At 38.3% G+C, this 15,670-nt stretch overlaps 1 protein-coding gene across 1 annotated transcript; it reads left to right on the forward strand.

Annotated features, from left to right (window-relative positions):
- Positions 1-8,207: 8,207 nt before the first annotated feature.
- Positions 8,208-15,028, forward strand: r-l (rudimentary-like). The gene is made up of 2 exons (XM_089235955.1): positions 8,208-8,278; positions 13,512-15,028. The coding sequence occupies exon 2, from the start codon at positions 13,574-13,576 to the stop codon at positions 14,972-14,974; it is 1,401 nt and encodes a 466-aa protein (XP_089092081.1). The 5' UTR covers positions 8,208-8,278; positions 13,512-13,573; the 3' UTR covers positions 14,975-15,028.
- The last annotated feature ends 642 nt before the right edge of the window (positions 15,029-15,670 follow it).

The following is a 15,670-nucleotide window of genomic DNA, read 5'->3' on the forward strand; positions in this document are numbered from 1 at the left end:
TAAATGTATACGAGGTGCGTGTACAGTTAAGTTAAGGCAGCGATTCTCAACCTTTTTTGACTTGCGGGGCCCTTTCTGGTCTATAATTTTTATGGGGGTGGCCCTAGGAACATTTCGTATTTAATTATTAAAGTTACTGATTTCTTTTTATTATTTTTAAAAATATTTATAATTATTTTTCACAATTTTACCGTTTTTTGTTGTTATCCTCGAGTGGCCGCGGAACCACTGGGGAGTGCACACGGAGCCGCAAGAGCTTCGAGGAGCACCGATTGAGAACCACCGAGGTTTAGGTTACAAGACGTCCTCATTTTTTATGTCATTTCAATCGTTCTCATACGTTTTCGAAATTTCTCCCCTTTTGTCCTCATTTTCATGGGGATTCCGGAATCTCTTCTCTTTTTTTCTTTCTTTCCAGCAAAAAAAAACAAAAAAAAAACTACACGGTAAAACCAAAACCTGTTCATCGGTTGAGTGTTTATTTGGTTTTCTTCCCCTCACATATTTACACTCTGAAGAAAATCGAGACTGTTTTCCTCACATTCCCAAAAATTATTTTTAGTATAATAATGTAATCCTCTCTCTATATGTTGTAGTTGTAAAACTATTGCTGTTCCTTTGCTGGTACAGAGGCGCCATCTGTAATGAAAATATATGACGTTTCCATGAGTGTGCACGTATTTGCCCTCATCTCTCTTTTGGAATCCAGTAATCCCAGGACAGAGAGGTAAATGAGTGGCTACAAAGGTGACATAAGCGTGTGTGGTCATTTCATAGTTTCCGAATCTGGTAACCCATATTTAAATAGTAGTGTGTCTGTGCGTGTTGTTTTCTCATCCCATCCCCAGGATCCAAGTTCTAAACCCCGTTGACGGCGCAGTGGTGGTCAGTTGAAGTTAATACTCTGAGGTTTTCCACAACTTTCAGGCGCGAATGCAAGCCGGTCTGCCATTTGAAAAAGTCTCTCTGCAGAGAGCAGGTAGACCTACAACACGATACTTACATGACACGACAAAATTACCACGCACTTATCATTTTCACTTCAAATATGTAGTATGAGCGGAGAGCACGAGAATAACACGAAACAAGCCCAACTCTGAGAGCATAATATGGTTAAGGTCACGCATATACACACGCAACCTGTTCCTATGAGTTCCAATTCGTTGAAAAATCCGCAGAGGAATGTGTACTAGGTGCGTTTATGCTCAAGTACATACACTTTACATGTAAATCGTAAACATTCCTCTAGAAAAGTTCTCAAGAATTTGCTCAATATTTTGTGAATATGTCAAAATCAAAGCGAAAAATCTGAGAAATCTTTCACGCCACATACGCCTCTTACTTTCAGCGCATGAGAAGTTGCATCCCCATCTATATTAGATCTCTTATTATACCCGCGAGAGGATAATAAGTGGATATGCAAATAATAGTGTTGGGTCGACCCCGTGTCTCCGAAGTCTTTCTAGGGGCATCGAACCAGGAAGATAAAGGACCCCCACCAGTGCAAACTGAACAAAGCATTGCTGAGAATTTTCACACCCTACTGAGAGTCTCGTTGAGTGTAATCCCATACCTTGTCTAGCAAACAATAATCCCAGGAAAACGACGTTGGTCACGATAAGGCAGAACCGTTCGCAGTGGCAAGGGCTCATTCTAGGGCCTAGCGACGTTTTCACTGTACGGAAATATTTCCTAGCCTGGTTCTTCGCTATAAATCCCCCCTCTGTTTCCTCGTGTTGCAGTTTACGAGTGCAGTAAGCTTTATATGAGCATCTTGCACAAGAAAGGCTTCGTCATCGGAAACGTCAAAAGACATTCTACCTCCGGCGGAATCGGCCGATGTCAGAAGGAGATTAGACTTAACTGTATCCGACTACAGCTATCCCACGGAGGCGAACGGGGCCGATCTGTACTGTAGGCTGCCTTCAACCTCCTTATAAAAGATATAACTTTCATTGTTGAGGGAAATTGCGACAGTGCTTTAGTTGTTGAAGTATTTCGAAAGTAACTTCCATTGTCACATTCACACTCAAACTCACAGTGCTTTTTTTTCCTTTACTCTGTTCACTAACAAATTGTGTTAAACCATGTATCCTCAACCAATGGCCCAACTGTGGCTCTCGAAGTTATCTGATGTGGCCAGCGACAAATGACCAAACCCCTCAAGTGGCTCACGAAAGATTATCGAATCGCTTAAGTGCCTCGTGGCCCATTTCCAGGTTCATTTAGTGGCACGGAGAACGTCGTAGGCCTGTTGCTCTCTGCGGTGAGACTTTTTAACGGGGAGATCGGCTCGCATCCGCACCTCGAAGTTGGGAACCGCAGAAAACAAACTTCAGCCGATCACCACTGTGGTGATGTTTGAACCCGGATCTTCGCAATGCGAGTCCATCTCTATGACCACTGGACCACCACAGCAGCTTACAGGACACCTTGCATAATCAGTGATAAATTTAGGAGAATTTATCAAACCAAAATGGTCAGCGATTATGCATAATAAGTACATTTATCTCATTCACTGTAACATATGTACTCGAATTTCCCAAGACTCATGGTTATCACACAAGGGAAAGAAAACTTTGTTTTCCAGCTTTCTTGTCTTATAAAATACACGTTAATATAGTTTTTTTTTAATTCACGTGAAATCCGTATCTAAATTAAAATTTTGAAACCAGTTAGCGTTACACTAAAATGAAAAACTTTGAAAGAGAAGGGGGGAAAGTAAAAAATAGAATCAAATTGATAGAAAGACGATGGGAAAAAGAAGAATAAAGGGGAGAAAAAAGGCAATTTTCCTTGTGGGAAGCAATAACTTGTCTCGCACGTGTGAAATAATTAGATTTTCACACGTACGCGAACAAAAAAAGGAAATTATTATTATTATTATTATTTTAAAAAATAAATAAAAGTATAAGAGAATGTGTCACTGACATAATATCTGGATTCTAAAACTGACTTCTCGTTAACTTAATTGGTAGCCGGAGCAGTTATATTTTAATTAAAAAACCAAAGAGACACCGCGACTGTCCTTGACACGTCAAACTTTTTTTAATGCAAGGGGATGATGATGATAAAAGCTAAAAATAAAAGTTTGAAATTATTTTTTAAGTGCGGAGAGATAGTGGGGGAAAAAAACAATATTCTATGCAAGTTTTATATATAAATTTCAATTTCTTTTAATTTTCAAGGAAACAGTTATTTTCCGGATATTATGCTGAGGTGAACTCGGAAAGGAAAGTCATCACGTCTCCACCGGGACACGAACCCTGTTGCATACCGGTCAAGCATGCTACCATCTGCACCACTGGAGACATGACCCTGCCTTTCTTATTTCACGCACTGTGGCGTGAAGCACTGAAGTAGAGACATTTTAGTAAGCCTCTCTTAACTTCATGAAATGGCCCCCGGGTGGGACGGTTTAGAGAGAGAGAGAGTGATAGATGGCTTTTCCATCTCTCTTTCTTTTAATTCTCTTGAAAAGTTTTTAATTATCAATTATATATGCTACCGGCAAAGTATGAAATCCAGGCATTCTATACAATGCCTGGTCGTATTAGGCAAAGTATGAAATACAGGTTTTATTCTATAGGATGCCTAATCACAATCAGCCAAAGAATGAAATTCTTCATCTATAAAACAATTTTCATTATATAAGCCGCAGGATGCCAAATGCGCCAAATAAAATAAGAGATTTTTGTTGAATTATAAATTTTAATAGATTTCTGATGATTGGCACGTTTTCTTTTTCTCCGGAAAAATTTTCTTTTCGCTCTCGTAAGAAAGGATCTCTAGAGGGGCGGTATAAGGTATTACAATTTCATCAAACTGAAATTTCACAGAATTTTACACTTCAGACCCTGGACCCACAAATGTGTGGGTTGCTTTTTCTCACTGTAGAATTATTTTCTTCTTTTGACATCCGGGATATTTAAGCCCTGACTTTAACAAATTTACGGTCAAGGATTATTTAAATATTGTGTTCAAAAATATGGTGCATCAGAGTGCAGCACTTAAAAGTTGATGTGTTGTCCCCCCCTCCACCAAAATGAAAGTTGTCCCCTCCCCCCGAACGAAATTTCTGGCTACAAGCCTAGTGAGTATGATTTTGGCGTTAAACGCATGGGCCCACCCGGGCACGGCCCGGGGGACTCGAGAAAAGGACCTAACAAAAATGAGATCCGGTTGAAATTTTCTAGTATTTACCAGGTAGGATCTTTGAGAAACCACTTAGCCCGTGGGGGGGGGGGGGGGGGGGCATGATACTCTAAAGACGTCGCGATAACCAAGATTAGTAGATCAATATATAACCAATTATTAACTTGTATTATCATGTAAAAATGGCATCTAATGACCGATGTTGCGCTAGCGCGTTTGAAAGAAGCATGGGGACAACCTCCGTCCATTCAGACTTCAAACCCAAGTTGCAAGCGGTCCTCACTTTTTTTTCCCTTCAACAGCGTCATCTATCTTCCGAAAGTCGAAGTATTTGCATATGCTCATTTTTTGACGTCGTTTTTGACGTTTCTCAAATGGGCATCAAATAACTATTTTATGACGCCATTTTTTTCCATCACTTCCAAGAAAAGTTTTCGTTGACCTCACGCAAAATCAAGCAACTTGGCGAGTTAATTGTCCTTCAAAGAATAATGTGAACAAAAGTGCTGGAAGAGACATATAACTGCTTCAAATATGAAAACTTGGAAAATGAGAACAAAACTTGATTGACAATCCGGAATCGCCTAGATTCCAGGAGTCTGGATTGGAGAGGTTCCACTGTATTATTAAATTTGAAAATCAAGCAACACTTTTCTCTCGGGGAATTAGCTCTTCCTCTCACGCATTCCGAGCTATAAAAACGCTGAGCAGAGCAGAAAACAATCATCTAATCAAAATGGTTACCGAATACATTATTAACCATCAAATGCGGCATTAACGAAACGATATATAGTTATAACATATAATATAGACTCGGGTGAGATATTTGTGCGACGCGATCACGCTTATCAAAACCGTCCTCATTCAAATTTCAAGCGGTGATTTGCATTAGTCGGATCGGAAGTTATCTCTCATAAATAATTTATATATTTTCGCGGAGCACGTATATATTTCGTTAACTTAGATGCGGCAAGGAAGGAAATATTCGCTAGTGCTGAAATTTTAATGGATTAAGGAGTTTTCGAGCCGGTAGCGGAAAATAATTGATTACATCAGCATATGATTTCGAACGTCGTAAAATGTTCAGTCAAACGCCGGGGAGCGCGTGATTGACTGCGCGCGGCGTTTCATAACTTTCCTCTATCATTGGATGGAAATTAGAATTACAAAGATATGCGTACCGTGTTTCGAGAACTGTTAATTATGATTCTGAATCTAATTTTGTGCAGGGGCAGTGCTATTTTGTGATGATTAAACGACAAAAGTATCAATGATGCGAAATTTCTCTGCCACTGATATGATGCGTCGCGATCGCTTGAGGAGTGGATTGGATATTGCTTATGACGACGTGATGTCGATAAATTTGCTCGAACGCTGAAGAAACTTGCGTTTAGAACATCGTAATTACCATTGGATTTAAGAAAATCTACATACTGCGACTCTGATTGCGTTTCAAAATTTCTAATTCTGAGCGTGTATTTATCGAACGTATGAGTCCGATTTCGAAACGTGTTCATGGAAAGGACTCGTTTCTGTTCTATATTCCTGTCAGGTATTAACAGTTCAACCTGAAAGATCAAACACACCTGCCCGATCCCTGTGAACATTTTGGTATTAACCCTCTCAGCGGCGATTACGAGATATCTTGGTTTCGTCGTCACCCTCTATGATCCAGCCCCTTAAACGGGACAAGGGCTGAAATTGACGAATTTCCACAGAACCTGGGTGGTGTACGGTTTAAAAGTAAAAGAAAAAGTGTATACTTGAATATACGTGACAAACACATGGTCAAGAAACCCATTATACCAATTTCATTTCTTAATTTTTCGGTAGTTTAGAAGTAAACCTTTTAGTGTCATTTCAGTACAAAATACAGCTATATAAGTACAATAAATTTTTATCTTGAAAGAGTTTATTGCTTATCAGCAAATACGTGTATTGATAAATTTATATGAACATCTAATTGAAGAGTTTTACATTTCCATGCAAACAAAATTGCAATTTACCAGTACGGATAGGACTAGTGTAATTTTGAAACACCCTCATTAACAAACATTTTGGATAATTTTGAAAAAAATGGTGAAAAACGATAAAATTTTGGAACTAATTAACTAAATCAGTCTAGAACAATTGAAAGACATAATTTTTAAATTTTTGAAACAAAAAAATTTCGGAATTAGTGAAAAAACTTCAGTGAAAAAATCAGTGAAAAAATTATTTTAGAACTAATCAAAAATGATAATTTTTAAAAGAATTATTTTCAGATTATAAATAAAACTCTTCAATTAATTTTTGTCCCTGTTTAACTCGGAGCCCAATCGGCCCTTCTACGAAATGTATATCGAAATGTCAGAGGAATGTCAGATGTCATAACTATGATATCGAACGATCTTGTCATATATGTTGCAAATTATTTATGATATTAATTGATCAAGTCTTTAATTTTTCAATCGAATATTCATTTGATTCCATGTGAATAATCTACTTTGAACGAAACCAACTTGGGACAATAAATTATTTTAATATAGTTTGAAAAACATAGATCTATATCGTGAACCTGACAAAGATCTTTATCAGATACACAATATGCTGATATATCAATATATCGTGTGCTTTTAAATAAAAATATTGCATGGAAATTAAAAACGAATGAATAATTTTTCATATGAAATTTTGATTTTAATAGGATGAATTATGTTAATATATCAAAATCATTTCATCAGTTATAATTAAATCCTTACTGTGTATGCTTTACATCGTAGATGTTGGTATTTTAGGAGGAGCAAGAACTTATCCACCATAACTTTAATTGCCACTTTATAATTGCACATATTTTTTAATTTACAAAAATTTGCTTATATGTGTGTGTTTTTCTTAAAATTGTTTATTTTTTTCCTTTGATGTTTTCATTTTTTGCCATACTTTGAGAATTTTAACTTTTTTGTGTTGCATATTTTTTGTTTTATTAGCATAAATTATAAATTTTAAATAAATTAGTAATATATACCACACAAAATACATTAATTTGTTTCTTGTTTTTTTTTGTATTATGTATAATTTCCTTAATTATAATATAATTTTTCCAATTATCTGCCTCAAAATGATAAATGTCTCACAATTTCTGTTTTGTAATTTTTGTGCATACATGAAAATGAATAAATTTGATTGAAAATACAAGTAAATTAGTAATACAAAAGAGATACAAAAGTAATACAAAAACATTACTTGTAAATTAATCTTATAGTAACGGCAGTTAGCCAATGCGGTTGTGGTGGGTTGGTAAGATACGGAGTTGGAAATGGGAAGAGTACGTGGGTTCAAACCCACCCACGTACAGATAATTACACTTCTTTTTTTCTTCTGACAGGGAGCCATCTATCGTCCAAAATTTGAAGTATTTGAATATATCACATTCATGATATAGATGTATTTATCTCTGACTATGCCTTTTTTAGCCAGAACGATATCGTCGTCCGATATAGATCTATATTAGAAACTGAAATTTTACGATATAGATCTATATCTTTGTGCTACTTGGGTTTATTTCATGACCTTCATTAGTCTAAGGCAGCGGTTCTCAACCGGTGCTCCTTGTGCACTCTCCAGGGGCTCCGCTCGAGGAAAATAAAAAAAACAGTAAAATAAAAGAAAATAATTATAAATATTTTTAAATAGTAAAAATAAATCAGTAACTTTGATGAATCAGAAAAATTGGACTGCGGGGCTCCGCCGTTGAATTTTTTTTACTTAAAAGGGCTCCGCGCGAGTCAAAAAAGGTTGAGAACCGCTGGTCTAAGGTCATGAAATGACCTGTTATTTCATTAAGGTCATCAAGTACCACGTTATTTCCTGACCTTTATTGTTCGTGGTCATTAAATGACTTTGAAATGACGTGTTTTTTTTTTTTTTGATTGACGTCATTCAGAGAAAATGACAAAATTTTTATGTCATATTTGACGTCAGGTGACTACTTTGGGTATCGTCTCGAACCAACACCGAATTATCATCGATCCAATATGATGTAACGAAAACTATTTCAAGAGGGGGGTGCTGTTGATACTGTTCGTGAGTGGTCAAAGTCGGCCGGACTGATCATCTGTTTTTATTTGTCACATGCCGCAAGGTAACGTATTGAAATGGCAAATTCGAGTTAATTGTTGTTATTTGTTTTTGTTTTGTGAATAATTAATGTCGGCTACTTTTATTCTTTGCCAATATTTGCCATGAAAAATTTCTTTATTCAATTTAAGTGATGATGTTTTTAGTTTAAGTAAATTTGTTACCCTTACTTGTATTGGTCATGCCCATATTTATACATGAATACAGTCGCCCCCCCCGTATTCGCAGGGGTTACGTTCCGGGGGGGGGGCCGCGAATACGGAAAATCCGCAAATAACCCAAACCATAGGTTTTTTATATATATATGCCATTTATTGAACACATGAGAAGAGCAAGGTGACACAGATTTTTTCCACTGTGGCCTACGTCCCCTGAGACGAACCAGCTTATTTATATCCTCTGTGGGGGGAAACAGAGTGGGGGCCACGGTCGGTCTAGAGGGTGACATAGAGATAGAAGGGAATGTAAAAGAGGGTGCAGTGATTGGTGGCGATGTTTTCTGAAAAGAACATTGTGATTTCTGTTTGCCGTTTCTTCATATCATCGAGTGTGTTGGAGTATGTTGACAAGGCTTCCTCTACCAATTTTTCTACATGTGAAGAGCGTATCAGAGGGGTCTACCATGAAAACAATCTATTGCTGATTTGAACTTGCGAAGCCCTTCGGCTATGTTATTCATGGTGAAATTGTCCTCCACTTCACCTGATACCGCTTCAGTTTACGGAGCAGTCAGCTGAATTAATTCCCCCTTCGTCAATACCTCTGAATTGATATTAATTAGCTGTTCGACTTCTATATACATATCATTGAACCCTTCTCTACCCACCTGTTTCGCTAACGTGATGATGCCTTTTATAATCTCTTCAGAGTTGGCTCTGTAGAAATGGTTGTGTCCTTTGACACACATTGTGGTCAAAAGTTAATCCAACCTGAGGTGACTGTTTCTCTCGTAAGAGCTGCCATGGCTCCAGTGATGACAGTAAAGGCATTAGCGGGTCATCTAAAAATGAGTCATCTTAAACATGCACAACTAATATTTTGTAAACAAAACACTCATGATACAGATTTTTGTGTACCGCGAGTACGTGGGGGAGGGCAACTGTACTTTATTAATAATTCACTTAAGAAGCCCATAAAGAATCTGCTTAATTCTCTTTTGGGAAGGGGGCACTTATATTCCTTGGGGGTGAACAAATCATCACTAATTCTTGGGATAATAAGGCCCTGGAATGGGGGGGGGGGGGGGTGAGGCTATTTGAGCTCCCCCAGTAAATGTGAGGATCCTTGAGCCCCTCCAATAATTAATGAATTTTCAACACACCCCTATGCCCCTCTTTCATTTGGGCTTGACTCCCAAATATATACCGATAACCCCAAATGTGTCCCACTTTATATCTTTCACAGATTTCAAGGTGTTCCCAGGGGATGGATGCATTTAGCATTTATTTCTGTATCAAATTTTGCATACCAAATATGTTGTAAATATCTGAGCATGTGAACGTCTTAGCACACTAACAATCAATCATCTCTTTGTGCCTCAGAGCATCCATTACACTACGCTACGTCAACCATTCTGATGTTCAATATTGTTCTTGATGTCCTTTGGTCCATACTTATTGGGATGTCGCTTGTTTTCTATCAATGTTTCATAGTCTTGTCCTTGACATTTTGCAATAGTAATAGATAAATTCCACATTGATCAAAGATGACACATCACATTGATGTCAACAAATCACATTGATGACAACTGTCATCATAATTATACTTTATCAAATCGTAGTTTAAGGTTAATCAATAATCTGGAATCATCACCGGATGAGTTAAAATCAAGACAATTCATTATAGGTGAGTAAATCACGTAATTTGCCCTTGTCATCAATGATCTAATTTTTCACCTCTGCAGGTGAACCTGCTCTTGCTTAGATTTCCTATTTACTTTCTACTTCTGTTGACGTCGACATGGTGGGAGATCATATTTCCTAGTATGATCAATCATTGGGACCCTTGGCGGCCTAAAGTCGCCATTGTTCCTACTGTGTAGATGTGCACTGCCAGTCTTCTTAGATTGTATGTGGTGTAGATTGTGTTATCTAGGAACAGTATAATCCGCTGCACTTGAGCAAGGTTCATAGGGCTTTTTAAAACTCCCCTTTTGAAACTCAGCTCACTGTTCTCAGGGATAGCACCAGAATGAAGTTTTGTAATATGTGGATAAGATGTCAGTAATGCTATAAAGATTCAATCTCACCACAAGCACACTTGGCGTTGTCCAACTTCTTGATTTGTTCTAGATATGTTGGCAATGAGCCATGTTAGTATGATCACTTTCTCTCTAGACCAAATGGCACCATTCCAATGGAGGCATTCCTGCATCTTTATGAGCATTCTTGTCCCATAGACATTGCCGCTTTTGTAACAGGTAATTTTTCAACACCTGTTTCATGTGACTGTGGGGTGTTCTTCCATTGGGCGATTAAGAGCCTTTTTTTGTCCAGTCTCTTTGTAGTCTTTTCTCTGCTATTCCTGCATGACGTTTTACCTATTTAATACTTTATTTCATACTGTGCACCACCGCTGTTATGAAACAGCTCTCAGAATTTGCCACCATTTGCACAGAAGCCTCATTCAGTGTGCTTTTCAGCAATGTCTCCACATTGCCGTCAGCTAACAGGACTTTGTTTTACCCAGTTGATCCCCTAGCGCTCAGTCGATCTTTTGCTGCCATATTTGACAGTTGCCGCCCAATGGAACTTTGTGTTGCTGGCTCCCAGTTGAGCCCTCAGTGCTTGGTTGAGCTTTTCAGCCATCTCATTTCATACTACTACTGAACCACAAATGCACCTCTTCCATATTCCTCTGTGGGACCCCTAACGAATTGGTATATGTTGGAATGTATGTGTTGTGAACGTGACGTGAAGTTATCTCGTTTGATACTGATTGACGGATGATTGTGCAAATGATTGCTCATTCACAGAGTGTTTTCATGTGGAGTGCGCTGACCCCCAATATATACCAGATGGCTGACAACTTTCAGCCCTCCGATGCTTTCTTCATGTTTGTGTGTCTGCTAGTGTGTGATCTTATACATGAGAAATCCGAATGAAAGGAAAAAAAATACAGAGCAACCTCAATAACTCGACTACCCTACCACTAAGTGCTTCAGCTGTTTATCTATGAATCATCGGAGTAGTTTAAACATTGACAAGTGTGGACTGATATGCTGTGCTGGGCAAGGCTTGACGAAACAGAAAAAAGAAAGATTTAGGCACTACCCAAATTTCTCGGCAGCAAAATTCATAGATTTTTTTAAAGGCCAAAAAACCTAGTTCCATGTTGGTAGACGGACTCAAGACAAAATCTCTATCTCCTGTGGTTTACACATATCTGCCCCCACTCGCAATTCATCCCCTTCCCAAGAATTCCTTGGTAAAATCCTTTTTTTAATTACTTCATTTTGTGCGGACAAAATAACATCAAGGTTTTTTTCCCACAATGCAGTGAAGCCTTCATATAACAATATTCTATGGACCAAGAACAAATACAGTCTAACCATATTGTAATGCCAACATTTGTCTCACAGATTTCTGGCGCTATAATGAGTATGGCATTATATCAAATCACAAATTAGCGTATGTAATCCCTATATGTGAAAGATTTGTTCACTGAAAATGTTTGGTGCTAAGCAAGGTTAGTTTTAAATTGGGGAAGGGGGCATTACAATGGGGTTTACTGTGTTGTTGTCGAGAGATTGTTGTCGTTGCCACGGTGGAGACCAGCTGACGTTGGCTTTCTGTAGTTCCCAACTTTAAGACATGAATGCAAGCTGATCTAACCATTAAAAAGTCTCGCCACAGAGAGAAACAGCACTATGGCATCACAAATCTTCAATCATTACACTTCACTCGTAGGCCAGAAAATAGATGGCAGCACTTTAACAAGCATTACACAGAAACAAACTTTGTTAGGTTCACAACATGGACACATACATTCCATACCAATTCATTAGAAGTTCTGCAGAGGAACATAGACGAGGATCATGTGTGTGGTTTAGTAGTAGAGGTTACGTGTGTGTTATAAATAATGATTTATGTGTTAAAATTTATGCTATTGTTGTCATCAGCAATGTTAATACCACCAAAAAATGTGCTTTCATGTATTTATTTATTCAATGCGAAAAATTGTAATTGATTAATTTAGTAATAAAATTTGCTTAGATGCATTGCGCCTATAAAGAAGTTTAACACATTGCACTTTTGTGTCTTACACAGAAAGTAGCTATACCGATAACTTCCTTTAGCTTGTAATCCATTAGTGCAAAATATTGATGTTATTAGATAATTTCAGAAGAACGAAAACAAATGACTAAGTTACAACCAAATTCAAAGCGGTTTTTAGCAAAATATATTGCACAATATAACCGACACATTACCCTAGATCCACACCTAGTATTTGAGCAACCAATAAAGAAACCTAGAGAGAGAGAGAGAAAGCAGGTGAGAGTTCAAAAGAACGAATAAAAAGACATCAGCATATTACGGGTGATTAAGCAGACCCAGGGTGGTAAATTTGAGGAATCGATGGTGAAGAAAATTATATTAGAATGGGTGAAAAGGGTAAAATTTGTATAGCCCACTGGGAGATGGCAACATAGTAAATCCATCTTTGTTCTTGACTACTACTAAACCACACATGCACCCCATCCATATTCCTCTGCAGAAGTTCTAAGTTTGTTAGAAATTCTGCAGAAAATGTGCATGTGTTGGGAATCTGACGTGAAGTTTGTTTCTTTAAGTTTCTTTCTTTGTTTGTATAATGTTGTTATGTGCAGTGCTACCATCTGCCATCAATTTTTCTAACCATGAGTGAAGTGTAATGATTGAATAATTATATCATTGTTGGCCTATTGCTTGTCAAAGTTCGGAATCACAGAAAGCCAACTTCAGCCAACCACCACTGTGGCAACAGTGTGTGTGTGTGTGTGTGTGGGGGGGGGGGGTCGAACCTAGGTTCTTGTGGTGCACGTCAGTCACTATGACCACCCGACTGTCACAGCGGCTCTTTTCTTGACTGGATTTGTGCACTAGTTGGTAGTAGAAATTAATCACACTGATAGATCAATTTTATGTTCGGCTATCTGGTTCCCAACTTCCATTGTGCTCTTGCATTCAAGTACTGTTATTCATAGAATTATCCACTCTTCTCTGAAATTAATTGCTCACGTTTTCTCTTCTTTGCAGGTTGCTTTCCTCTCCCAGCCACATTTCTCTCTCAGCTTTTCTAACCACCACTGTTTGAAAATATGTTGTCTGATTTGGAGCTCGTGAAAAAGTTCATTGAAATCGGAGTGCTGAAATTTGGCGATTTTGTCTTAAAGAGTGGTGTCAACTCCCCGATATATATTGATCTCAGAGTTATAATCAGCTCACCATGTCTTTTGAAAGAAGTTGCAAATCACATTTGGAGCACAAAAGAGAAGCTTTCAGTTGATGCTGATGTTTTATGTGGTGTACCATATACAGCGTTGCCGATTGCGACTGCAGTGTCTGTCCTAAACAATATTCCACTCATTCTGAAACGGAAAGAAGAGAAGGCTTATGGTACGAAGAAGATCTTGGAAGGAGATCTCAAGGAAGGACAGAAGTGTGTGATCATTGAGGACACAGTCACTACTGGGAGTAGTATATTGGAAACTGTAGAGGTGTTGAGGAAAGAAGGATTGGTCGTTTCATCTTGTCTGGTAATCGTTGACAGGGAACAAGGCGGAAAAGAAACTTTGGAAAAATCAGGAATCACTCTGATTCCTCTACTGAAAATGCAAGACATAATTTCCATCATAGTTGAGAACAAACTGCTCTCGGCTTCCCTCATTGACAAGCTAAATCAATATTTCGGTTCATCAAAATCTGTAATCGCTCCACCAGTGAAAGAGATAAGAAACTTGAAGCTTTCGGAAAGAGCAAAGAGTGTCCCGAATGCTGTAATGAAAGAACTTTTTGCAATAATGGAAACTAAAAAGACAAATCTTTGCCTAGCTGCAGACGTCGAGAGCTCTGAGGCTCTCATCAAGTTAGCAGATGAAGTTGGGCCTCACATATGCATTTTGAAAACACACATTGATGTCATAAAAGATTTCAGTGAAACACTTATATTTTCACTAAAAAATCTTAGCAGAAAACACGATTTCTTGATCATGGAGGATCGTAAGTTTGCTGACATCGGGAATACTGTGGTCCTGCAATACAGAAGTGGAACCTACCGCATACATGACTGGGCTGATATTGTTACTGTCCACAGTGTTCCGGGTGAAAGCATTGTCCAAGCACTGAAAATGGCCTCTGTTTCCCAGAAAGCGTGTGTTCTGATAGCACAAATGAGCTCGGATGGAGCTCTCACTACCGACCAACATGCCAGCAAAACTCTCTTGATGGCTGAAAATCACACGGACTATGTCATAGGGTTTATTTGTCAGAAGAGAATCTCTGATAAGAAAAATTTCATTCACATCAGTCCTGGCGTTAGTTTGGATTCGTCCGCTGATCCACTAGGACAGAAATACAGAACCCCATCCCAGGCCATCAAAAGAGATGGCGTCGATATCGTAGTAGTTGGCAGAGGTATAACCAGAGCAGCTAATGTGGTGAAAGCTGCCGAAAAATATAAAACTGAAGCATTCAATGCTTACATGGAAACAGTTGCATGAAATACTTTTTTTGAAATCTTCATTTATTAAATTCAGCATTTTATTTTCCCAAGAGATATCTGATAATATTTCACTCATTTCCGAATCCATGTCTGTGCCATGAATAGGAAATTTGATAAATTGATTACACAAATCACAGAGGGTTCCCAGCCAACTAGAAAATCGAGAAAAAATTTGAAAAGTTTTGAAAAAGTTTGGGAAACATGCAGATATTTTATGAAGGTCAAGGAAAAGCCTTCAAACCGTCTGAAACATTAGGGTAGGTTAAGGTAAATTCAAGGAAACATATTTTCTGGATGTTATGCCGAGGTGAACTCTGAAAGGAAAGTCATCTGATCTCAGACTCAAACGTAGGCCCTCTAGCAAACTGGGCAAGCATTCTATAGGGCCTGAGTTCTGTGTCCGTAAAATTCACAGACAACAATTGACAGAATGCAAAATTCATATACAAGCAACTCACCGACAACAATTTGAAATGAGGAAATGAATGATTCAGTGAGGGAGTGACTGAATGAATGAGCAAAACCAGCCCATCACTAGAGCTAGCCCGCTCATTCACTCACCAGGTCACTCAGTCTGTCACTAGATTGCACATTTTATCATAACTCACTACGTTGCTCATCATATCGTTCGTTCACTGGATCACTCACTCACTTCCTAGGTCACTTGATCAATCTCAGTAGGCTGGCCACTCGC

The sequence above is a fragment of the Pholcus phalangioides genome, unplaced genomic scaffold (assembly GCF_987345545.1).
Source record: "Pholcus phalangioides strain wild (caught in Gottingen) unplaced genomic scaffold, Ppha-v1.0 ptg000009l_1, whole genome shotgun sequence".
NCBI classification, from domain to species: Eukaryota; Metazoa; Arthropoda; class Arachnida; order Araneae; family Pholcidae; genus Pholcus; species Pholcus phalangioides.

Bases quoted from the DNA above. Each gene is read 5' to 3' on its own strand.
- r-l (XM_089235955.1), top strand. From the start codon at position 13,574: ATGTTGTCTGATTTGGAGCTCGTGAAAAAGTTCATTGAAATCGGAGTG.